At 48.1% G+C, this 24,994-nt stretch overlaps 1 protein-coding gene across 5 annotated transcripts in view; it reads left to right on the forward strand.

Annotated features, from left to right (window-relative positions):
• The first annotated feature begins 582 nt into the window (after window positions 1-582).
• MYO1B (myosin IB) overlaps window positions 583-24,994 on the forward strand; it is a 123,616-nt gene continuing 99,204 nt past the window's right edge. For 2 of the 5 annotated variants that reach the window (XM_075430046.1, XM_075430048.1), the window contains exons 1-2: window positions 2,560-2,642; window positions 20,541-20,681. In XM_075430046.1, coding sequence (XP_075286161.1) covers window positions 20,547-20,681 — 135 coding nt within the window. In that variant the 5' untranslated portion in view covers window positions 2,560-2,642; window positions 20,541-20,546. Of the gene's footprint in view, window positions 663-2,486; window positions 2,643-20,540; window positions 20,682-24,994 lie in introns of those variants that run through there. The other 3 variants (XM_075430050.1, XM_075430045.1, XM_075430049.1) reach the window with 3 other exon arrangements.

Here is a 24,994-nt window from a genome sequence, read left to right on the forward strand (position 1 = left end):
AGAAGAGAATTCTAGGTATCTGCCTGGTTGTCTGTAACCAGGCACAGCTTTTAGTTTATTTCAGATTTATTTTTTTTTTCCTTTACTGCAGGTCGTGTCAGTGGTAATTATGCTAGCACACTAGATGTAGTAAAAAGAAAACTGTAGATGAAGTTGTGATACTCTTTGCATTGCTACCAGCTCGCTTTAGGGAAAGACCACAGGTTTCAGGCCCGATGCTTCTTACTGAGCCAGGACAAAGCCAAGAGTGTAAGATCTAGAGATAGGCTGCTAACTCACGTTTTATAAAAAGCGAGAATAGAAAATTGCCCCAGAATGAGGACAGGTAACGAGATATCTACTTTTCTCACAGATCTGCAACAAGGGGGGAACGGAGTGCTGAAAGGCCAGGGGAAAACTCTGGCTGGTTTTGGTTGGTTTCTGGGAGGACAAGGCAGCCTCACCAGGACACTTGATATTATCTCTGTTATCAAAGCTGCCAAACGTTGCCAGCTGTTACAGATGGGTGTTGTTCTTTGCAGGAATCTAAGCATCGAGTGGGCACAGAGAGCGCGTCCCAGAAGCGGCTGCCCTCAACCCTGGGCCGTGGAAGGAAAGCCACGCTGCTTTATTCCTGTGTTGACGCTTCTTTTTGGATAAAATGGAGAATTTTCACCTCTGAGGTAGAAAGTTTTGTATTTTTATGCCAATGCAATGACTTATGATCATTTCAATGTGTAAAATTGAAATAGATACTTTCCCTGTGAAATGGTTGCAGTCGCTGCCTGGTGAGGCTGCTTGCTGTTCTGGGTGTGTTGTTGGTCAACAGTGTTGGCTGGACAGGGACTGCTCTCCTTAGAAAAACTTGAATTTCGTTTTCATTTACATTTGGAGTAAAAGGAAATCAGGTTTGGATGGGGTTTTTTTCCCTTCATTAATTGGGAAAGAATGCAAGAACTATGTCCCAGAACAGCAAGCTGAGTCACGAGCAAAGCACTCACCTGAACGGAGAACCAGGTGGAGGGACGGGCTCGGGAACGGTCCTTGCCTCTGCTGCTCTCAGGCCACCCCAAACCTAAATGATGTCCCTGAGGAGAGACTGTCAGCCTGTTGCTGCTTCTGTAGAATCAGGTTTTGACCAAGGTTCAGTTTTTCAGTGGGAAAAATTTCAGTTTTGACCGCTTCTGGTGAAAGCAATCGTTATCTGTAGACATATAAAAACTTCAGGGTAGGACAAACCTAAGCTAAGCATCTGCTCTGGAAATCTACGGATGATAAAAAAGTGATGAGCCTGCAGGTCAGTGGGGCTGGAGGACTCTAGTTCCTGGGGGTCACCTGAAAGCTGTCTCCAACATAGATATAGTTATGGATTTGAAAAATTGCCTGAGAATACAATCTCTTCCTATACACAGAAGGACTGCCAAGGAATAGCATAGGTAGCTGAAAATACAGTACTTTGAAATAACTGAAGTGTTTTGATGAGAAAGGCTTTAAAAGTGGATTTTGTATCTTTACTGTTCAGTTCTGGTCATATGGAACTGTGAAGGTTGGAAAGCACTTCTAAGATCATCAAGTCCAACCACCAACCCACCACCACCACGCCTGCTAAACCATGTCCCAAAGTGCCACATCCACAGGTTTTTTGAAGGTCCGGTGAATCTGGTGACATAAGCTGGGTCCTCTCTGCTGTCACCTACCAAACGTGGGGTTAGCTTGTACCTGAAGCTTTTTGCTGCTTGGAAAACAACCCGGCTTGGAAAACAACCCGGCTTGGAAAAAGCCTAAACGAAATCATGAAAAGAATAACAAAGACATGATGTGGTAACTGTTTTCTTAGGAAAAAAATCACACGTAGTGAAACGGGGGGGGGAGGTAGTTATGGGGGTGGGGGGAAAATGTCTGCTGGCTTTCCCTCCGACCCAGTTTCAGGGCAGGGCACGGCCCAGAACACAGTGCGAGTACGGCCCTTGGGGTATTTTCTTTTCTTTCTTCTTTTTCCCCTCCTCTCTCGGCACACAATGGGGCGGTCGCCCTGCATTGTTGGTGGCTTTTGTGCTTATCAGGGGCAGGATGGGGCAGCCGAGATATGTCAGAGCTTGCTGTAAACCCTGCTGGGTGCTCGCCTGCGAAATGCTGGTCTGAGGCGATGCTGGAAGCGGGAACCTGCTCGGGGGTGTTCGGTTTTCTGCTGGAATAGGTCGGTTTCTCTCTTTCTGGTTCAGTTTTTGAAGGCTAAAGGTGAAATACGGGCGGGGAAAAGGATTGGTAGGAGGGTGGGGAGCTGTAGGCGTCTGGGTGGCAACGAACGGGACCGGTGGACCCCCCCCCCCCAACGGCGGGGTCGGGTGAGGGGGGGGTCCGGGGACACCCCCCCCCCACGCCTCCCACGCTGCGGGGGCTGGGTGCCGCGGAGGGGAGCGGGGCGCGGCGCCCGCCAGGAGGCGCTGCGGGGCCGGGGCCGGCGGGGGCGGCGGCGCCTCCGCCCCGGGGAGGGGCCGGGGCCGGGCTGCGGGGGCCGCCGGTTCGAGGCGGGAGGCGCCGGGCAGCCGCGGGACGCAGAGGTACGGCTCCGCCGGGACTGCCCGTACGGCCCCCTTTGCTGTGCGGGGCCGGGGTGCTGCGGGAGACGGGGCGGCCCTTCCCGGGGCAGCACGGCGGCTGCGGTTAGTATCGGGGATGGGGGGGGGGGTGGCGGGGGGCTTCGGGCTGCTGGGGGTGCGCACACGCGGGGATGCTGCGGGGCTTCCCGCGTCAAACAGGAACGTGTGCGGGGGGTGCTTTTTCTGGAGAAGGGACCGCGGCATCTGCTGCTTCTCGTCCCGAGTAATCACCGCGTGTGCGCGCGGCTGCGCTTAATTGGGAAGCGCGGGCTCGGGGGGGGGGCCGTGGGGAGCCGGAGCCGGGCGAGGAGCGGCTGTTGGAGAAGGGGGGCTTCCCGGGGCAGGGTCCTCGTCCCGAAGACCTCGCTGGAGGGGCCCGCTCGGTGTAGCCTCCCACCCGGGACCGTCTGCCGAGGGCGTCGGGGTTCGGTGCGGGACATCTGCTGCCGCTGGCTTCTGGGAACCCGTTGTTCCCGGGAGCAGGCAGGGTCCCCGCGCGAAGCAGCGGCCAGCGGAGCAGCGGAGCAGCGGGGCGGCAGTGCCTGGCCGTGCCCACGGTGCCCACATGCTCGTACATCCATGCGTGTGCACGCGGTTTGCTTTTTCGAGTCATTTAAACCTCTCCAACTTTAGACGGTGCGGTTTTCAAGCTCTTTTCAGTGGTGCCCAGCGACAGGACAAGGGGCAACAGGCACAAACTGAAGCCTGGGAAGTTCTAGCCGAAGATGAGACTTCTTCCCTCTGAGGGTGACAGAGCACTGGCCCAGGCTGCCCAGGGAGGCTGTGGAGTCTCCTTCTCTGGAGATATTCTAGACCCGCCTGGACGCGGTGCTGTGCAGCCTGCTGTGGGTGACCCTGCTTGGGCAGGGGGTTGGGCTGGAGACCCACAGAGGTCCCTTCCAACCCCCACCATTCTGTGATTCTGGGATTCTGTGGTTGAGTCAGTTGCTGTGTCTTTCGCCAGGACCACCATCCTAAAGGACAGACGTATATGAAATAAAAGCTCACTCCCGTTAAAGCGCGCGCTGGAGAAACTAGTTAAAATATAGCCAGGTTAGGAATTGGCGCTGGGAAATGTAAAGGTCGGGTCCAATGGCTGACTCTGCGATTTTTGTGTCGAATCGTGAGTTTCCCCGTATCCGGCCACCCTATTGTTAATCGTGACTGAAGGCTGGCAACGTGCTACCCGGACTGAATCATCATTTTGTCAAGCCCCGCGTCGAAAACAAGGCTTCCCCCAAAAGCACGCGGTGTCAGGGAACAGAAATAGTCCGACCCATCTGTTAAAGCAGAGCTCAGCACTTGGCTGCTTTTAAATGTATCGAAGGTAACGATGTTCTTCCCTTCGTGTGTTTTGATTTCCAGTTGTCCCAGGCCTGAGTCTGAAAATGTCTTTAATTTAGTGTTTAATGCAGCGTGCTGCCTCTGGCTCGGTTGTGTGGGAAGGTGTAAGAGCTGTAGCATTCCCGTTATTCCCAGAGTAACATGCAGTGGTCAGTGGTTACCATCGTGTAGCAATTAGTGGTCTGTTGGGCTGCCTCGAGTTCCCCCCTGTCCTTAGGAAAGAAGATGTTTCTGAAAACACCCCCGTGCTGTTAGGTGGCATGTTTGATGGACATCTCAAAAGCTTCGGGCTCCATGTGGGCACCACAAATGAGCAGAGCGTTCTGCAGGGCGAGGGTGAAAGAACGCCCGAAAGCATCTTAGATCACAGAAACTTGCCTTTTGTTCTTTCCTTCTTTTTTTTTGTGAGAGACCTTGTTAAATCACGTCTGTGGGGAGGAACTTTGCGGGAAATGATGCCAGGGGACGGTAGTTGAATTTGTCTGTGTGCGTTAGCCCTTTCCAGTGTGGTGCAAGGCTTGATGTAATCCCCTTTAGAAAGGCAAACGTATGTTGCAAGCCTATTAGTGCTTCTTGGGGAAGGGAAAAGTCTGGCAAATGAGAGGAGGAAGTGGGAGAGAGAAATTGGAAACACAAGCAAAGCCATTAATTTTTCCCACTGTGTGCTCTTAAGAAACTGCTGGCAATACACCGAAGATACTCTGCCTCATGGAAGTGTCGTGGACTTGCTTCACATGATCCTCTGAGATCATCCAGCTTCTCTGAGCTCTGTGGGAACCGAAATTCCTCCCACTGGAGCCTGATCTCATCTTCCTTCGGCAGCAGTGACAGCAGCGGCTTGGGAATTGGAGAGGAAGGTGGGGAAGGCGCGAGCGGGGCGGTTTGGAGAGCGGCTTAGTGCTCGTGCGGGCCAGGCTGGACACTCGGCGTTTCCTCCCTCCGCTTGCCCTGCGTGGTCAGAGCCGGGACGAACCCCGCCGTGCCCGCTGAGGTCAAGCGCTCTGAGCTCGTTTAGTGCAGACCGCCCCGTAAAGCTTACCTGATATTTCATCCGTCCGTTTCGTGGTGCTAACGAAGAACAAACTGAAATGGAAAACGGTGACTTGAGCGATTGCGTGCGTCAAGCTTGGGGAATTTCCTGAGTTTGATGAAAGACAAAAATAAAGGCTTCCCCCTCCCCCCCAGTAGCTACGTACTTAGTTTTTTAAATGCTTAGAGCCTTCTAAGTAGCTTCTCCTGTCTGTTGGGGGACTACTGGAGAAAAATTTAGGAAGGCTGCACTAGTGATGACCAGCCCTGGAGCCTGTAACCTGATCCACAGCTTTTTCTCCTCAACCGGGAAAGGAAGTAACAGCTCCTATTACACCCTGATGTAACCTCTCCATTCATATCCTCCAAGAAGGAGGAAACCAGAGCTTGATTTCTGATGTATAAACTAACATGGAGGCGTGCTTTGTCCTAAAGAAGCAGTAAAGAATCACATTAGTTTTCTTTTGTTTTGCAGTTCCTAGAGTGAAAAAAAAAAACCCAAACCAAGTAGAAGTAAAGATTTTAATTATACGCTGATGGGATAGTGGAAGGGCTGCAACTCTGTCGTACGCTGTGAAGTTGCTGTTGAAGAGGACACTGGAACTGCAACAAGGGTGTTTTTGTGAATCTTTCCTGGTGGCTTAGAGCACTGGTCTCAAAACATTCACCTTTTACAGCTGTGCCCCGGTTTGCTTGTAGATTGTGAAAGCTTTGCTCTTTTGGTTTGTATGACTCCGGATTTTGGTGTCTGAACAAAGCGAGGGGACCAGGAGCTCCTCTTTTTTGCTGTTGGACTTAAGCACTGGGGGGACAATGGTGAGGGAAGAGGAAGCTGAAGTTCTCCAAGCTTTTCCGTGTCCTTTCGCACATATAAAAATATATAAAAGTAGTGTAGTGGGTGTTTCTCCCCTGGAATAGGAGAAGTACCTCTGCTCACTGAGCAAATGAAGGAAGACTTTTTGTGATCCTGTCTGGGGTTCCCACCTTCCATATCTCAGTAGGGACGTTGGCTGTTTTCCACGCTCATCGTTTTTGCCTTTGGTCCCCTGCCAAGCTGTTGTTTCTCTAACCAAGCGGCCTCTGCTCGTCTACTTACCTCTGGTACCTGTCCCCCAGCCTCCCCAAGCCACTGGCATACCGTGTTTGTTGCAATCGTAGCCTGGATTTGGGCGTGAAATGGGTGCCTTGGTCCTCGGGGACCAGCCTGGCCCGTGACGGGCTCTGCTTTCAGTCCAGCTGGAATGGGCTTTTGTGGTGCACGGGGCCGTTTTCAGCCACTCCTGCTCTTTGCTCTGTGTTTGAAGAAACTTGTAGAACCAAGCAGTTTCTCTCACCTTTTGCTTACCTTTTTTCAAGTAACTGTGGAGTCTTCGGAGTTGCCTGCAGACTCGAGGTTTTAGACTGCTGTATTATCCAGTCGTGGGAATGGAGCCATCCAAACTGTCTTTTTGCACGTGAAGACCTAGTGGCACAGCTTTTGGAGAAAACCATGCAGATGCTTAAATCTTTTTGTGTCTCCTGGCTCCTGGATGCTGGGAAATTTCTTATATGCTGTGAGCAAGGAAACTTGTGTCCGTTTCTTGGTGTGTTTTAATTCTGCTAGCAGAGTCACTGCGACGATGAGTGTTTCAGTGAGAGAGGCCGAAGTTTCAAAGTAAGTCGCCTTCAGCTCTGAAACCCTATCAAGCCCCCTTCTCCATCTGAACATGAGGAAGAGCTTCTTCCCTCTGAGGGTGATGGAGCACTGGAACAGGCTGCCCAGGGAGGCTGTGGAGTCTCCTTCTCTGGAGGTATTCAAGCCCTGCCTGGACAAGGTCCTGTGCAGCCTGCTGTAGGCTACCCTGCTTCGGCAGGAGGGTTGGGCTGGGTGACCCACAGAGGTCCCTTCCAACCCCCACCATTCTGTGATTCTCAGATGCAAACTTCCATCCCCACCGGTGCTCCAGCCTTGGGGATGGAAGCAGTCGAGAGGCAGCCTCTAGCCTAGAGCAACGAGACTTCGCCGTACGGCAAACAAGCTGAGGGCCCGGGGTGGGGAATCCAAATAGCCTGGGTCCCAAGGAGGGTGGGTGAGAAGCGTTTACTGTCTTGAAGATGTTCTCCTGTGCAGGGGTGGGGAGTGGGTGTATCTTGGGGTCTGGGTAATTAATTCCCTCCTCCCTGACTTCGTGCAGTGCTGCTTTGGTGTGGCTGTACTAATGATGTTCGTAATCTTTGCCTTGCTCTCCCTCTCTTGTAGAGGCAGCAGTCCTGACGAGGGTCTTACATGAGCAGAAATCCTCGTGCTGCTGGGCAAGAGGACCATGAGAAAGGCAAAGACAGCAGGAAGAAAGAAGGAGCGTATAGGAAAGAGAGAAAGAGGAGATAATTATGAGGAGTAGGTGCTGAGTAACAGAAGGGTTGCTGGGTACTGTACCGTCAGAGTTACTTGCTGTAGATTTCTTTATTTTCTAAATACAGGCGACAAGGAGAGACTCATTTTTCCGTACTGTCAGCAGAAAGTGGTTTTTAAATGTTGGTGACCACAGCCTGGTCAGCAATGGTACAAGTTTCCTGGGCCCACAAATATGCTCTGTATGCAAGCTCTCCTGCTTTGTTGTCTCTGCTCCTTTTTCTGTAATTTTCCATAATTTTCATAGTTTGTATGCTCTAAAGTGCTGCTGGGAGGGTACTTTGAATTAGGAATAAGAATAATGAAACTGCAGGACTGGCTATATTGGAAAGGAAAACAGGTACAGAGCAGTCGCATCCCGAAATGCCTCTACTCTTTTATATGAAGTCTGCATTTTCTTTACGGAGAGCGTTCTTCTGCGTGTCTGCAAGAGCACACTCAGGTTGGAATATCTTCGTAAAGGCTCGGCCTTAAGGTACCCAGTTTTGTGCACAGTGGAGCGTACGTAATGTCCTGATGCTGTGCTTGAACTTTTCCACTGGCCTTTGAAAACTGAGAAAAGAAACAAGGAAAGCTTTGGGTGTTGAATTTTTAGTCTTGGGAAACCACGAGCAAAGGAAGTTGCTCTTACTCTCTGTATTTTAATGCCTTTGTGTTGAAATAATTTGTAGGGCGGGTAGTGGTGTTTTTTTGGATCAGAGAGGTATCCTTAAAGTCCTTATTGCACAAGGACTCTTTGCATGGCACTGTAATGAGAAGTTAGTCCTGCTTTTCGGAGAGCTGTTGGAGGGAGTGAAGTTGGTGTTAATCCTCCCCGTGGTTGCTCTGCGGAAGCCACTAAGTAGCTTAACGGAGAGGTGCCGGCGATGCTGGCTGAGAGATGAAGAGCTGCCGTTTCTTCTGGGGCTCTGGGGACCAGCTCACCGTCCGCCAAGTAGCTCTGCCAGAGCTTCGTGTTTGAGAAAAAAGCTTTCTCTGGTGGAGCTCGTGCTTATCCGATGTGAATGAAGGAACACCTGGGATGTCTAACGTGCGGCAGGGATGCCAGCTGCTCTACCTCTTCATCAGCAGGCTTGGAGAGAGGTCAGACGGAAGACGGTGGGGGTTGAAAGGCAGATTATTTTTGAGTGTAGTTCGACCTACAAGCTAGGCAAGTTAAACCCACAGCTAAACCAGTAACCAGTTGATTACTGGAGTGTCCATAGACCCTTCCTAGTTTTCACCTGTGGGAGTAGCAAGTTTGCTGATGACACAAAACTGGGAGGAGTGGTGGATGCTCCGGCAGGCTGTGCTGCCATTCAGCATGACCTGGACAGGCTGGAAAGCTGGGCAGAGAGGAACCTGATGAGGTTCAACAAAGGCAAATGCAGGGTCCTGCACCTGGGGAGGAACAACCCCATGCATCAGTACAGGCTTGGGGTGGACCTGCTGGAGAGCAGCTCTGTGGAGAGGGACCTGGGTGTCCTGATGGATGACAGGTTGACCATGAGCCAGCAGTGTGCCCTGGCTGCCAAGAAGGCCAATGGGATCCTGGGGTGCATTAGGAGGAGTGTGGCCAGCAGGTCAAGGGAGGTTCTCCTTCCCCTCTACACTGCCCTGGTGAGGCCCCATCTGCAGTGCTGTGTCCAGTTCCGGGCTCCCCACTTCAAGAGAGATGAGGAGCTACTGGAGAGAGTCCTGCGGAGGGCTACGAGGATGGTGAGGGGACTGGAGCATCTCTCCTGCGAGGAGAGGCTGAGGGAGCTGGGCTTGTTCAGCCTGGAGAAGAGAAGGCTGAGAGGGGACCTAATAAGTGTTTATAAATATCTGCAGGGTGGGTGTCAGGAGGACAGGGCCAGACTCTTTCCAGTGGTGCCCAGTGACAGGACAAGGGGCAATGGGCACAAACGGAAGCAGAGGAAGTTCCAGCTGAACATGAGGAAGAACTTCTTCCCTCTGAGGGTGACGGAGCACTGGAACAGGCTGCCCAGGGAGGCAGTGGAGTCTCCTTCTCTGGAGATATTCCAGCCCCGCCTGGACGCGGTGCTGTGCAGCCTGCTCTGGGTGACCCTGCTTGGGCAGGGGGGTTGGACTGGGTGACCCACAGAGGTCCCTTCCAACCCCGACCATCCTGTGATTCTGTGAGTAGGTCTGTGACTAACGAAGCAGTCGAGCTTAGTTGTGCAGGGTAGGCTAGGAACGTGCTGATTCCGGATGAAAACTTGGAGAAGGAAAAAGTGGTGGAGGGGGTGGAAGTGAAAATTAATCCCTCTGTCTCTTTGAAGGAATATTCCTGGTCATGGTGAGGAAGTATCGCTGCCATGATGTACTGGGAATCTGCTGTACAGCCTTGGTTAACTCTGCTCCGCAAAGATGGGGGTGAATAGGAGAGGGGGCAGAAAGGGGCTGTTGGGATGGTGGGGGGGGGTTGGGGAAGCCACCGAGAGGAAAATGAGCGCTACTGGCTATGCCTTATTCAGAATGAGGACCATGAGTCCATCCTTCACAAATATTTTCCTGGGAGGTAGAAAACACAATTAGATTTAAAAACAAACAAAAGCCCAATAGTGTTAGCACAAGCAAGAAGGAGTGGATATTCACTGGCCGTGAACAAATTTAGTCTAGAATTTAGGCAAATCATAGGAACTGTTTCTCAGGAGATAGCAGAAGGCTGAAAAATCTTGCTCTGAAGCAGTGGTCGTGATTGTACGATACCGTGGGTTTGGCAGGGTCTGGAACACGCGGAGCAGATAGAGCTCCCATGGCCGTTGTTCAGTGCACAGACTGTCGGGCTGCGGGAGCTGGAAGGGCTCTGGAGATCACCTCCAGTGATCAAAGGGCGCAAGGCTCTTTAGAACAAAGTTCACTCCGGGAAAAACCCTGGAAAATCTTTTTGGCGAGCGAGCGCGGAGCTGGAGCTCCTCGTACCTTGTAACAGATTTCTGGCACGGGGGGAGCTTGGCTGTGTCCCACCGGAGTAGATCTTTCTGCTTCCCAGAAGTGCCAGCTGATCATTTTTGCTGACACAAAGCGAGGGAAAAGTCGGTGCCTGTGGGCAGACGTGAAGTTTCTCTGCCATGAGACCGGCTCCTTTCCTTCTGCTGGAGAGAGGTGCTTTCTGCTGATGTTTTGGGAAGGTGTCCCTCTGTAAATCTGTGATTCTGTTCCATTTCCTATGGAAATGCCTCTGTTTGTTGTGCTAGATGTTACTAAAAACACTGTCTGCTGGCTTCTGTCTTCACGGACACCTGGACGAGAGTGATTACTGCCTGTTGAATTGCAGCTTCTTGAGCTTCTCCTGTTGTCCGAGATATCCTTTATCCAGAGATACACAGGAGGAGATGGAGATACCTGGAGTTAAAAATCGGTGACTGTTGTCCTGTGATTTCAGGCATCCTACTGGAAATGCCTGGTGAGAGTGAAAATAACAAAACTGTGGATATAGCTCAATGCTTGAGACAAGAAAACACGTCTAACAGTACACGCAATTTATCTAAGCCTCCTCTGCTCTTAAATAGATGCTTCTCATAGCCTGGGTTTGGGCAAATATCGTGTCCTCTTCCTGCAACACTTGCATCTGAATTTTTTCATCCTGCCCCCCGTGGCTATTCATTAAAAATAGTGTTTTGCTGAAGAGAAACTGAATAGGCAGCGATGGCAAATGGCAGGGTGAAACCTTGCCCTGTTCTGTTACCTTGGCAGCTAGTCCTGGGAGAAGTGGGGCTGACCGAGTCCGACTTCCTGCGGGTTTTCCTCTGGTGACGGATTGACTTGCAAAGAAGCAAGAATTGCCATTTGGAGCTTTTCTGCGGCTAGGGAATTTTTTGGAGCCGTTCTTCTGCAGCGGCTCTGTGCTACTAAATAAGGTGCTTGTTCTTCTTGCAGCCCGCGTCTCTTGGTGGGACGCTTATGCTCAGATCTCCTCTCCTGCCGGCTTTTACAGACGCGTGGAAAATTCGCTATTCTGTTGTCCTTTACTCCCCTGTCCTTGGAATGAAATTCAGCATTAGGCACATATGAGAAATAGATCTGTAGACCAAGATGCGTACAGGTAGCGTGATTTGTTTTGTTTTTATAAAACCCTAGGCTAAAAACCTTCCAAATAGTATTTACAGATATGACAGGGAGCCCGTCAGTGAGGTGTCCAGGCGGGGGAAAGTGCAACGGGTGGTCAATGGGCACAAACTGAAGCAGAGGAAGTTCCAGCTGAACCCGAGGAAGAACTTCTTCCCCCTGAGGGTGATGGAGCCCTGGCACAGGCTGCCCAGGGACGTTGTGGAGTCTCCTTCTCTGGAGATATTCAAGACCCACCTGGATGCGGTCCTGTGCAGCCTGCTCTGGGTGACCCTGCTTGGGCAGGGGGGTTGGACCAGATGACCCACAGAGGTCCCTTCCAACCCCGACCATTCTGTGATTCTGTGGGTGACTTCTGCTCCTTCTGTTTGAAATGGAAAAGGAAAGTGAGCGGTGTGGAAATACACAGTGCTCTCATCTCTGCAAGTTTTAGCTGTTCCTAGACTTTTACTGCTTGGAAGAGCATCTGGGTGCCTGGAAACTTGGACCTTGCTCTGTGGGTAACTCCGTGAGCGCAACGGTGTCTGCTCTAGGAGTTACAGGTATGCTGGGTTACCGTGGGTGGGTGGGTAGGGCACCAACACCTCTGCTGGGATCCGGATTTCCTGAAGTTCCGGATCAGCTCTGTGTTTGTCCGTGCTCAGTTTCAAGCCTGGTTCAGTGGCTGCCGGGGTGACTTTCTGTGGCTGCTTTTCCTTCTGCCGTTGGCAGCTGAGCGAAGCTGCGGCGTTACCTGTTCTGTTATTTGATATTCTGCATATCTGCAAGGCTTATCGCCGACTAGACCTGCCTGGACAAGGTCTTGTGCAGCCTGCTGTGGGTGACCCTGCTTGGGCAGGGGGTTGGACTGGGTGACCCACAGAGGGCCCTGCCAACCCCGACCATCCTGTGATTCTGTGACTGCATGACGGACAACGCACAAAAGCATTGCAGGAGATGAATGTGTGCTCTGGTGCTTTAACCCTGTGGTATTAAGGTATCTCTTAATACCCACCTGACTGACATGGTACAAACTGGTGTTCCCTCCAGTTGCCTCGCCGTGAGCAGGTTTCTTTTGCCTGTGTCAGGGGTGTGGGATTCATGTGCTGCGCTGGAGGAAAGCAGGGCTTGCTCTCTGCCCGCACGCTCGTGTGGAAGGGAATAGTGAAAATCCTATTACAATAAAAGTAGAAATGAAAGATCTAGATTTGAGTTGATGGCTGCGTCGCTCCCAAAGGAGTGAAGCCTCAGGTGAAAGAAATGTTTTGACTTTGCGAGGGCTGATTGTTTTTAAAGTAGTATTTTGTGAGGATCTGCTGCTGGGATATTTTTCAAACACGGGCTCTGGTGTGGTAGCAAGCTACTGGTGCGTGACATACGACAAACAAAGAAGATCCCCCAAAATAAATAGTGCTACCTTGGGTTTTGTGCCAGTGTTCTGCAACAGCTATGCAAACATAACCTTTGGATTGGGCAGGATCCCAAAAAACTGGGAGGAAAACTTTAAGCGGCAGCTTGAAAGATGAAGATAATCGGTTTAAAGGGCACCCCCTGCTTAGTGGAGTTCAGATATCCAGTAGTAAAAGCTAATTTTGGTGGATTTTTTTTCTGAAAGAGAGGATGTTTTCTTTGTGTTCTGTACTGACAACCTTTAAAAATCACGTTGTTCGAAGAACACCGTCAGTCTGAAATCTAGACTTGGGTTTAGGGGAAGAAGGCAGGACCTTTGACAGCTTGTGGTTTTGCAGTCACATTTTGCTCCGTATTTTGAAAAAGATTCGAGAGAATCCTGGCAAGGTGTGTGCCAAAAAGAGACCCCCTTTACTTCTGAATATTTTGTCCCTTTCTGGAGATGTGGACCTGGAATGAATATAAAACTCTGTGGCTAGGCAATGACTAAGAAAAGCCTAAATGCAAGAAACCACCATGGATCCCGTTTCTGCTGAAGTCAGTGGGAATTTAACCAGAATTTTGGACCGCCAATAGCCTTGTTAGTGAAGACCTATTTCCAGATGCATTGGAAATGCCCAAGGTGTTCTCCCCATTAGACAGAAGTCATTTTTAAAAAGAAAAAAAAAATCAGGCATCGAGAATAACCGTTTGCTGAACAAGGTACTCCACACCTGTAATCTGTCAAGCCTGTCAATATAATCCAAAATGTAAAGGCACTTTCGTGGGGTAAAAATGGAGTACCAAACATCTGTTGGTGATTTGAAGACTGTCTTTTAGCAGGTGCTGAAGAAGGGTGCCTTAGCAACATTGAAGGACCCGAATGTTTTTCCCCAAACCCAGCGTGGCTGAATGACCGACTCTGATGAGTAAAGCAAGGCTGCAAGCTGACGTAGGAAAGAGCTCAACCCCCGAGTGCAATTACTGGTGGCAGTTATTGTGTTGTGGTTGCAAAATCATTATCAGAAGTAATTTGAAAACCTGTACTGCTGGGAGCGTGAAGTAGAACTAGGTATACCCCACGGTCTCTTCCAGCAGGTAATATCCACGCTAACGCTGCTCAAACTGGTATGCAAAAGTAACAGAAAGCAGCCTTGGAGAAATGCAAACACAGCCCCTCGCTCCTTCCCCCAGCTCGTGAATTAGCGTTTTGTTAGGGAGGAGGAGGAGGGCGAAGCTGTGTCTCCTGCGAGCGTGGCTCGGGCTGTTTTGGTTTCGTGGTGTGCAAAGGTGCTCCTTGGACGTGATACCAGGGCAGCGCGTGGTCTCGTCACGTAGGGTGTGAACCAAGTCTTGAAAAGAGGCGTCTCTCTCGCTTTCAGGGGATTGGTGACAACTCATTACTGCTTAATGTAGGTTGTAACCAAGCTGACGTAAAAATAAAAAAGCCACCCAAACCCCTAACAAAATAAAAACCCCCAACAGTAACCCCCCAAAGAACTGCAGCACCAACCACCAAACCTCTCCCCTCTGCCTTTGTAAACGACCCGAGTCCTGTTAATGAAGGAAGTTTCAGCCACTGCTCATGTCAGCAGGGGACAACGTCCCAGCGGACGTTTTGTACGCGTCCTGATGAACTCGTAAGCGTTGCGCTATCGGTTTATCCGAGCTGCAGTTGAGCCTCCGCTGTTAAACTGCGAGAAGATGGTACTGCTCCACGTGGCCGCAGCTGGTTGTCCAGCAGTCCTTCAAGTGGCCTGTTTCCTTCTTGAAAATCACCCAACCTTTAGCTAAACGCGTAGCGTTTGGTAGCAGCAGCCCGCGGAGCGGTTGTTCCTCCTGTGGAATTCTGCCGGGCAGATCTTCCGTCATCTGAACTGCAGTCACTGGTGCGCGGCTCTGTCCTCATCTGATGTTGCTAAAGAGCCGGGCCCCTTTAGCTGATGCTGAATGCAAATATTCCTGCAGTCCTAGTGCAGATATGCCCCGTAACGCCACATTTTACTTTCATAATTCACCAGAGCTGTTTGTTGTTGATACACATGCGTGATGTCCAACGCCTACAGAAAATAAAGAGAAGTTGCACAAGGCTTTGAAGCAACAGCTCTTGCTTGGTAGGTGAGATGTGAGAAACGTTGGCTAATAAAAACAACCCCAAATTACAAACTTTCTGAGTCTGGAAAACACTGAATTTGTTTGGTAGGACTGTGGGAGGAGAGGGAATTCAGAAGATACTCAGGCATTGGCCAAACCAGAAGGAAAGATGAAGAGTCAGAGGAAGGGTTTCAGTTCTTGAAGAGTGCTTTTACTGCTGTCACGACGTCTGTTAGCATTCCTTCCTGCAATCTGCCCGTCCCTTTTCTTGCAGGAATCACAGCATCACAGAATGGTCGGGGCTGGAAGGGACCTCTGTGGGTCACCCCGCCCAACCCTCCTGCCAAAGCAGGATCACCCAGAGCAGGCTGCAGAGGACCTTGTCCAGGCAGGTCTTGAATATCTCCAGAGAAGGAGACTCCACAGCCTCCCTGGGCAGCCTGTGCCAGGGCTCCGTCACCCTCAGAGTGAAGTTGTTCTTCCTCGTGTTCAGCTGGAACTTCCTCTGCTTCAGTTTGTGCCTGTTGCCCCTTGTCCTGTCAAGGAAGGAATCGTGGGCCACAGCATCGCGCCGTTTTCTGCACACTGTTTTCTTCAGCGCCTTGATGGGGGCAGAGCAACATCTGGGAGCAGCCACAGCTGGGCAGGAGGGTGTGGGTGTTGCGAGCAGATCAGAAATTCTGGGTGCGCTGCTCCCATCTAGTAGCCAGAGACTGAAAAAGTTAGGGGGTCTGGAGGGGAAGCAAAGATTTTCTTTGGGCGGTATCGACATTTTTTCATACTGGCTGCTGTTGGGAAATCTAATTTTGAATCAAAAGGGCACTTTATTAATTCAGCTGCGGAGTCTGCCTCGGTTTACCTGGGGAACAGCACAAGGTGTTTGCCACGAGTGTGTGCCTGCTGGGCATTGGTCAGAGGCCAGCGATAACCAGGGTTTGCCGGGCAGCAGGGCAGGATGGATTTGATCCTGCCTCTCCCTAAATTGGCACTTAGCTCATCGTGAGTAGTACAAGACGGCTGTAGTCCCTTTGGATGTGGTTTTGTTCAGGTAGTGACGCTGTCTCCCTGGCTGCTCCTTTTTGCGTCGGTGGCCTGTCCGTGTCCCCGCTCTGTGTGGGCTGATTGCTCCCTGGCAGAGGAAAAGATGGGAGCGAGTGGGCAAGCATCATTACAGCCTGGCAGGGGCTCAGGGTCAGACCTGGAACGTGAAATCAGTTTGAACTCCGCTGCTGAATTACTGATGTCGCCGGTTGTCCCTGTCAACTCTTATAAAAGAAGAAGGTGGTTGTTTTCTACAGTGAGTTGGTGGCAGTGAAACCAAAGGTGCTTTTCTGTTTTTGTTTTATAATAGCTTGAAGCGTATGTGAGCACATCTGTTGTGTTAATTTTGACGGTAGGGAAATTGTCCTTTTGCTACGATGCCTCAAAAGGAGAAAAATGAGGTGCCTCTGCAGCCGGCGATAACTCCGGTGCAGCAGACGCGACCGTGTGCCAAGGACTGCATGTCTGCAGGAAGCTGTGGACGAGTGCTGCCGCTTCACTGTGTGAGGATGATGTGGAAAAGCTTGGACAATTCCCTGACGTGCTCTGTATTACTTCATTTCCCCCTTGGAGAATGTATGAACTTAATTGTACAAGGCTTTGGGGCTTTTGTTCTCTGTATCATCTTCTATGTATAGTTTTCACGAGCTCTTCTTTCAGCCTGGCGGATGATAACGCTGCTGTGGCTGCGGAGCAGTGTAGTTTTTAATTTGCCATCCTGGTGGCCGAGAGGGACACGAAGGCTTTGGGTTCGGCTGGGTGGCCGTGCCAGGCAATGTGAGTCGAGGATGCGGCAGGCTGCCTGTCGAAAGGCTGCGCGGGGCGGGGAGCGCGCGGGTAAAAGCGTCTCACGCGCCCAGCCCTTCTCCCCTCCCGAGCCTGGTGTCCAGCGTGAAGCAGACCAAGCTGCGAAGGATGACTGAATCATCTCTTTTAGTCTTCTGAGAACGGGAACGCGTTGGAAACGTTCTCCCTCCATTGAATGAAGGCCTCGATACGAGAGCAAAGAGAGGAAGAACAGATTTGACAAGTGACTAGGGAAAAGGGAGGTGCTCTGAAATGCTGCTGAAGTTTGCTTTAGGGATAAGAAAGGTAAATTTGGGAGAAGGCTTGAGGGGTAAGTGGGTGTCAGAGAGATCGGGGAGTGTTTGAAGAAAAATCTTGGTTTGCAGACTGCAAGCGTTGGGAGAACTTTGTGGCTTTTGCTGAACTATTTGTTGCTGTATTAGTAATTTGCAGCTGTAATTTTTATACAACACTGTTGTTTTTCTTGGTGTCAACAGAACGAGATCTTGCAGTCACAAAAGCGATGTATTAGGTAAATTGAAGGAGCGCCACTTGTGTTTTAGGTTATTCTTTATTCAATTTCCAGTTTGAAATTACAGGACTGTTCAAGCAGAGCCTCACAGCAGTGCCTCCATCCACCTTCCCCCGTTCGGCAATCTGAAAATCATGAAAGGTGCCCTTGTTTTAGAGGACGCAACCCATACCGGTCCTTTCCTATTTCCCCATTTGCCGGCGCTGTCTGACCAGCACAGCTGTGGGTTTGGTCATTACGGATCTCTCAGACACGGGGAGCGTGTTTCAGTCCCGTCCCTCTCGTCGTTTTGGTGCTTGAAAGTGGTTCTTGAGAAACGTTCGTCTATTTTAAGGCGCATGAGTACAAATATTGGTAGAAGCCACTTGTTTTTCCGTTCGGTTCTCCAAACTGTGGTGGTGAGCAAGCCATCAGCAGCACTGGTGGGAAGAGATTTCCAGCTGCAAGGCGTCTCTGAATAGATGGCAAATGCAAGCACTTGGGCATGGGTTGGGTTTCTGAGCTTAGCGACGTAGTGCTGAAAATCTTGACTGACGTTCAGTCTTGCAATGTAACAAGGGTTTGATTTAGCTTTTATTTTTTTATTTGTTTCTGTGTATTGTGCTGATTTTTGAGTATTTTTAAATGCTTTTTTAAAAATTTAGTAGTTGGCATTTTGGAAGTGCTGTATATATTGATCTTGAATTCTTCTAGTGGATTAAACTCAATTATAGATTAAATGAAATCGGATTGTTCAGTGTACGTTCAAACATTGTTGGCTTTTCTTAACAGTGCTTTTTTTGCCCTTCCAGTTGTTACCTCAGATAGGCAACCAAATTATCCCGCAAGCTTATCAGATTTTCCTTTGTTGTCAGCTAAACCAGAGCAGGGGTTAGGGTTGGGTTCCACCAAAGTGGGGCTAACGGCGTTGGTATGGCAGAATATTCCCCAATCATACGTCAGTGTGTGAGGGTAATCTTTAACGAATATTTTACAGAGGCTAAGCTGTTGCAAATGATTTTGGGAATTCAGCGTTAAACAAGATGTCTAGGCATATTGTCCAATTTTTTGCATCACCTACATTTCTAATATTTTTTAGCTCTCAAGTTAGTGGAAATATTTTAGCCATAGTGCGGCGTTAAATTATTGTGGAAAAAAACCAAGCTGAAATTTGAATTGTGACCATAAAATCAAACTTTTCAAATACATTGATGAGTTAAAATTGGTGTACAACTTTCTGATCCAGCTTGTAGTAGTAGATATGGTGCGTTTGTGCACCTCTTCTGCAAAACGTGCCTCTGCGCTTGGGAACACATGAATGTTCTTGATGGGTTTGGCTGCTCTTGGGCTTGAAATTCCCGAGCAGTGATGCATGAAGTGTGGTAGGTGGTATGTAATTTCACAGTGGTAGATGAGGTATACTGCTTAGACCTTAAATTTTAGGTTGAAATTGCCCATATTAGGATTTTTATGTTGGCTTTTTTTTTTTTTTGGCTCAAACCCGATATTTAATAAGTTCCATACTTGAAGGCTTTTTTTTTTTTTCAGCCTTCAAAAATTATTTGAGCATTAGCTGATGTATGGGAAGTAATTAGGTCATTGAAACAAGACTGGTAGTTTAAAGAGTTTGTCTTAATAGGATGCAGCAGTTGAAGTGATAGCTCTGAAAAGATTTTGTGAATGTTTAAAATTTTTTTGATGATTCAGAGAGGTGAACTTTTAAAGCGTAAAAAGTATCTTTCTCTACAAAAATATTTGTCCAGTGTTTTTGTTTAAAAGAAGTGCTCTTTGTTTGTTTAGCAGAGTTGACTCAGCTTTGGTTGGTTACCATAGTTCAGCACTGTTTTTGCATTTCCGTGTGAATTTCTAGTAATTCCCAGGCTCGGTTCGGGTTTTGGGGATCTTGTTGTGCCACTTCTGTTAGCTGCCTGTGGAGCTGCACTTCTCGTCGCTGAGTTGGGAGAAACTTCAAACGCTGCTTACGTCGTGATCTAACATCCCTCAAACGTCACCCGCTGCTCAGAAATCAAACAGCACGTAGTAACGCCGCGGCTGTGCACGGAAGCGAGAGATAAAAGGCTTCTCTTGTTTTACAATAGTTATCTGATGGGTAGTTACTATGGCAGGTTAACAGCGATTGCGTAAGCTAATAGCTATTCAAAGACGTTTTGAAAAATGAGTTAAAAATAGAATTAAAATATGCTGCGGTGATAGGGGGAGCAAGGACAGGTTGATGGCGTTTTGTAGCTGGGTGGTTGCGGCTGGCGGGTGAAGTTCAGCTGTTGCTTTGTATTGCTGTAGCTATGCAGGAGTTGCTTCGTGGTTTGTGTTGCCAGCAAAGCTGTTCTCCCGCCTCCAGTTCCCCGTTTGCCAGCCACCACTGCTGATACGTTCATTTTTCAGTCTCGTCATGGAAGCTGAAGGCAGTGACTGTGTGCCTGGAGTTCCTGAGGAGCTCGGTTAATCTTCTGTAGTGTCTGGATTGGAAGGATACAAGACTGGGGGGATCAAATAGGTGTCAGGTTTTGGCCTGACCTTGACTTCTTTGTCTGGATTGCTTCGTTTATCAGACTTGGTTACTTTGTTTGATCCCGGTCCCTTGCTTAAGCCTGGCTTCTGCCTTTTGCCACTCCGGTTACATAGATGCAGAGCCTCCACTTGTCACCTGGATTGTTGCTGCCTGACGAAAATGTTCTCTTAAACAAGAAAATTACAGATAAATTCAAATAAGTCTGGTTAGGAGATGAAGTGATTTGGTAGTCTCACGTAACCAAGAGCGCAGTATCACCACTCTGGAGTATGGGGTGTATGAAGTAAGATAAAATAGCGCGGGTTTCATCTCTGCGTGAGTTCACTTAGTTGGTTTCTATTTAAGTGTTGGTGAGGTTGGAGACATGCAAGTAAGGTTGAGAAAGAAATTCAGATTAGGGTGTTGAGAAATCTCAACCCTAATTTGATACACTGGAGATGTTGATGAAGCTTTCTGATAAAACTTGGGTTTGCATGCGCTTGAACACCGCGTAGAAGTCATCCAAAGAATGTGGATGTGGTGCCCAATGGAATCTTCGTTCCTGTTTCGTGCAGTTTCACATTTAATGTGTAGTGGACCAGAAGGCGTTGTTGACTGCTAGAAGTCAATCATTTGGAATTGTGTAGAGTGCCTGGGTAGATAGAATGACTTTGAGAATGTTCCTTGGAAAAATATTTTAAAACAGTGTCATTCAAAGGACTTTTAACTTGTATTCCTCAAATCACGTTACTTGATAATGCCTGTGAATAATTAGAATAATTTTGAACTGACTTTACTCTTTTTTTTTTTTTCTCCTTGTTTCTTTCTTTGCAGGAGAAAATGGCCAAAATGGAGGTCAAGACGTCGCTTTTAGACAACATGATAGGGGTAGGAGATATGGTTCTTTTAGAGCCACTGAATGAAGATACTTTCATCGATAATCTGAAAAAGCGCTTTGATCACAGTGAAGTATATGTGAGTATATGTTAAGAAATAACATCCTCTGAGGAGTTACGTTGTCATTCTTAAAATATGTGTTTATTTATAAGGATACACATAGACTGAATGTCTGAACATAATCTGTTTTATTAGGGATATTTTAAACCTTACTTGTGCTGTAGTCTTTCCTGTACTGCATTGTTTGCATTTGATCTTTTCCATCTGGGATATTTTTCCTTTTTCCCCATTGCACAATGTGACGGACCTCTGATTTACATAAAAAACAGTTCCAGAACTGATGAGGACAGTAACTTTGATACTGCTGTTGTCAGAAGACGTTGCAGTTATAAATAATTCACTTCCAGGGAAGGCACTTCCAGGATGTCAGAGCAGGTTGGTGTAGAAACAATATGTGCTTGGAATATGCTAGGGCGAGCTTAAATGTTGCCTGCTTTGATTTGCAAAGAAGTTATGTTTATTAGAGTGGTTGGATTTTGAACTAGAAGCGATGAACTTGGACATATATGGAAATAATCAAAATCTTCAAGCATATTAATCTCAATAGGAGAGATGCTGTGAACTGGCAGTTGAAACACAGCCTGGGAATGAAGAGGCAAATTGTGATTCCAGTTAAGCCTTTAATTTCCTGCTTCATCTCTCTTTGTTCCATTTTTGTTAAAATGTGGACAGTATTTTATCTGCTATACCGCTGAGGCCTTGTGAACGTAATGATTTGTAGAGACTTCCCAAGGCTGATGGTGAAAGGCAAGTCTTTTAAGACTAAAGCTGAAATATTTAAGCCAAAGTATAGCTATGAACTGCAAGCGATTGTGTCTGTAGCTTATTACAATCAAATAGATGTGTTCTGTACTTAATTATAACTTAGCTCCCCCTCCTTTTTTAAAATTTGTAGTGTGACTATGTTTTTCCTTCTTGCTAAGCATTTGATCCTTTGTGGTTTCATTATACTTCTTCCTTTCCATCCTCCAGCGTGGGAGGATCTGTGTTATTTTTGTTTGCTGCTTCTATCCCTTAGTTACAGCCTGTGGTTTTGTACCTCTGCTATTCATTGTCTGCCGCATCTTTCTTCTGGAGCCATTTTCCTACTTGACTATGCCTGTTCCCTCTTCTGGAGGCATTACGTTGGTAACGTGCAGTTATCTGCTGTTATATCACCTCCACCTACTTGCTCCTTAAGTTCGGACTGACAATTTAAATTAACCAGAAAATTAAAGTAAGATAAGGATTCTCAGTATCCCTTAACACCTGGTTGGAGAAGAAACCAAAACGATCTGTATTTGCAGAAAGATTTCTTCAACAAGGTAAAAAAACCCTTCCTGATACTTTTGAGAGTTACATTTCCAAAATTAAAACAAATATATTTTAAAAAATCAAAGTTGTCTTAAATTTTCCGTTTTCCTTGAAGGTTTAGTCTGCTCCCTCCTGATAACCCTTAGATGTTGGTACAGGCAGATATCAGGCTTCTCTTTGCTGCTCTTTCATCCTTCTTCTGTCACGTTCTCCATCTTCAACAGCTGCAGTGGCTACCTCTTGTGGGATTCCGAGTTTTTTCCAGTCAGTGGCTTGTATAATTAACCTGTTTCACGTCAGTTTTAGGGTTAATTCTATATTCCTACTACCTACAGCACAAGAGGGTGGTTCTGAGTCATCTCATTCTACTTTAGCTCAAGAAAATATGGAGGAGAATAGAAGGAAAGGGAGCTATTTGCCTAGAGGTTGAAGAAGACTATTACCTTGCCCAAGCTTGGGGTCGTATTTGAAAGCTGTATTTGAAGCATTAAGGATAGAGACCTGTGCTGTGAAGCTGCCCTAGACTGCGCAGTGATACCAGGCGTCGCTTTTCTCTAGCGAAGCGGGATCCTTTGCCTGGCAGGTGGCAAAGCCGAATACTTCAACATGTTCTGCTGAGAAGGGTGAACTGCTGCCAAAACTAAGGGATTTTTCTGGTGGTGGGTTTTTTGTTTGTTTTTATGATTTTTGTTTTTTTCTTTCCTGAATCATTCCCTTGTAGTTAGTTGCGCTATCATTTACCCTTTTTATCTCCAGGTTAGTTTGATCGTGTGAATTTTTTTTTTAAGGTCTTCCAAGTACAGTTTGTGAATCCACACTATGAAGGCAAAATGCTGCAGATCTTTGCAAGTATTAAAACATTCGCTACATCAGCGGTGGAAAGAATAAATGTGAATGCCTGTGCCACCTGCTGCTACCAAATAGATAAGCTACCAAGTTTGTGATGCTGCATGGTTTTATTTACCAAATCACTCAAGGAATGCTATCTCCTTTCCATATCAGCTGAGTTCTGCTGCCCTGCAAATTTCATGCCCCCGTTGGGTATTTTAGAAAACTTTTAAGACAGCGACAGTTGGAACGGTGCTCGTGGTGAGCGCCGCATGTTCATTTTCAAGCGTAAACTCTTCTCTCCCTTCCCCTTATTGCCACCCACGCTCTTCTCCCCAAACCTCAGTCATGAAAACGGCACTTTGCATTTCTGTTTTTAGACTCAGCTGAGCACAGTGAGGGCTTTGTTAAAGCTGGAAATAAGGTTTGGTTTACCATGTAAAATCCATAGTTTGCATGCTGTGCAAACCAAACCGGACTGTTAAAGAGCTGCTGTTGACGCTTGACGAAGAGTGCAGGTTGCTTCAGCTCTGACAAGCTTCACGAGCTGACCTCTCGGGACCCTTTCAGAGGACAGTAGGAATGGATTTATCCTTTGGTGGCTCAGTTGTGGGGTGAAGTTCAGCCCTCGTGTCAGTGCTCCGTTGTAGGCGTTACCAAAAGTCGTGTCCAGGTTTTAAACATGAAGCCAAACTGCAGCCATATGAGTGGGTCGAAATGTTGCTACAGCAGTAAACCAGGGCTTACTCAACATCAGTTTCTAAGCAGTTCTCTGGAGACTGGCGGCCGTGTCTGTGCTACATATGTTAGTTTTAAAATGGAGCTGAGGTTATAAGCTTCAAAAGGGTTTGGTGTGAGGAATGAGACCTGTAATGTGGATAGCTTTGAAAGTGCTGTAAAGTTGGCGAGACGTTGCATAATCGTGTTAGCTGGTCTTGATCGGTAAATCAACAAAGGGGGCTTATGAGAAAGGTGGGGAGAAACTTTTTAGTAGGGCCTGTTGCAATATGACAAGGGGTAGTGGTTTTATACTAAAAGAGAGTAGATTTAGGCTAGATACAAGGAAGAAATTTTTCACGCTGAGGGTGCTGAAACACTGGCACAGGTTGCCCGGAGAGCTGGTTGACACCCCATCCCCAGAAACATTCAAGGCCAGGTTGGATGAGGTTCTGAGCAACCTGATTGAGTTGAAGATGTCCCTGCTCGCTGCAGGGGGGTTGGACTAGACTGCCTCAAAAGGTCCCTTCCAACCCAAACCGTTCTCTGATTCTATGAAATGTGAGAGTCGCATCGAGCCATCAGCGAACGGTGCCAAATCTCTCCCTGTAACCAAAGATGACAAGATAAATGGGCTCATTCCACTGGAGGAGAATACAATTTTTGTCTTTTCTAGTCTGTTTCACAGTAGTTATGTTTGGTGCTGAATGTTTGATGTTGGATATCCTAGTGCCAGCTCCATCTACCCTTTTGAAATTCCAGATCTTCTCTGTAAGATCTCCCCTTCCAAGACCATTCAGATCTGGACCCCTGATGGTCCTCTTGTACCATCCTGGGCACGGGCACTGTAAAGCCCTTTGAGAAAATCAGCCACGTTTCATACCATGGTGCAAACAGGGCAAGAAGAGCACTCCTAACAGAGAACAGACGACAGCTTGATTACCTGTTGTTCCATTTTATGTGTATTTGATGGAAAGTTTAATGGACTTGGGTGTTATGTTGCATACCAGAGCGTAAAGCTGGAGGCTGTGCCTGTAAAAATAAGCGTGAAGGCTGGTGGAGCTGGAGGTAGGCCAAATATTCTGCTAAAGACCATCAGATTCTGAAGTAATCTCAGGCTGAGTGGCTCTGGGGGGAAGGGCTCGTTGGGTAAGACGCGTGTGTTAATTGGAAATGGGAATCTTGGAGTTTAGTCATGTCTGGAAATGCCTGGGGTACGTCTGACCAAAAAAAACCCCTCGTTAAAAAGCTCCAACGGTTTACTATATGCTTTTTGCAACTCTTAAGCTTTTCAGTGATTAAAATTTGCGTTGCTTTTTCGTAAAAGTTCTTTTCTGTAAATATCAGTAACAACAGCCTGTGAGAGTTTAACCTCACGCAGTAACGGGGGGCTCCCGGGCAGTGCAGTCAGCAAGCAGAAGAACCCACGATGTTGATTGTTTGGAGGCTCCAGGGAGCGGGTGGTGCGGTTAAAATGCGTGACCTGGAGACCC

The sequence above is a fragment of the Opisthocomus hoazin genome, chromosome 9, assembly GCF_030867145.1.
Source record: "Opisthocomus hoazin isolate bOpiHoa1 chromosome 9, bOpiHoa1.hap1, whole genome shotgun sequence".
NCBI lineage: Eukaryota > Metazoa > Chordata > Aves > Opisthocomiformes > Opisthocomidae > Opisthocomus > Opisthocomus hoazin.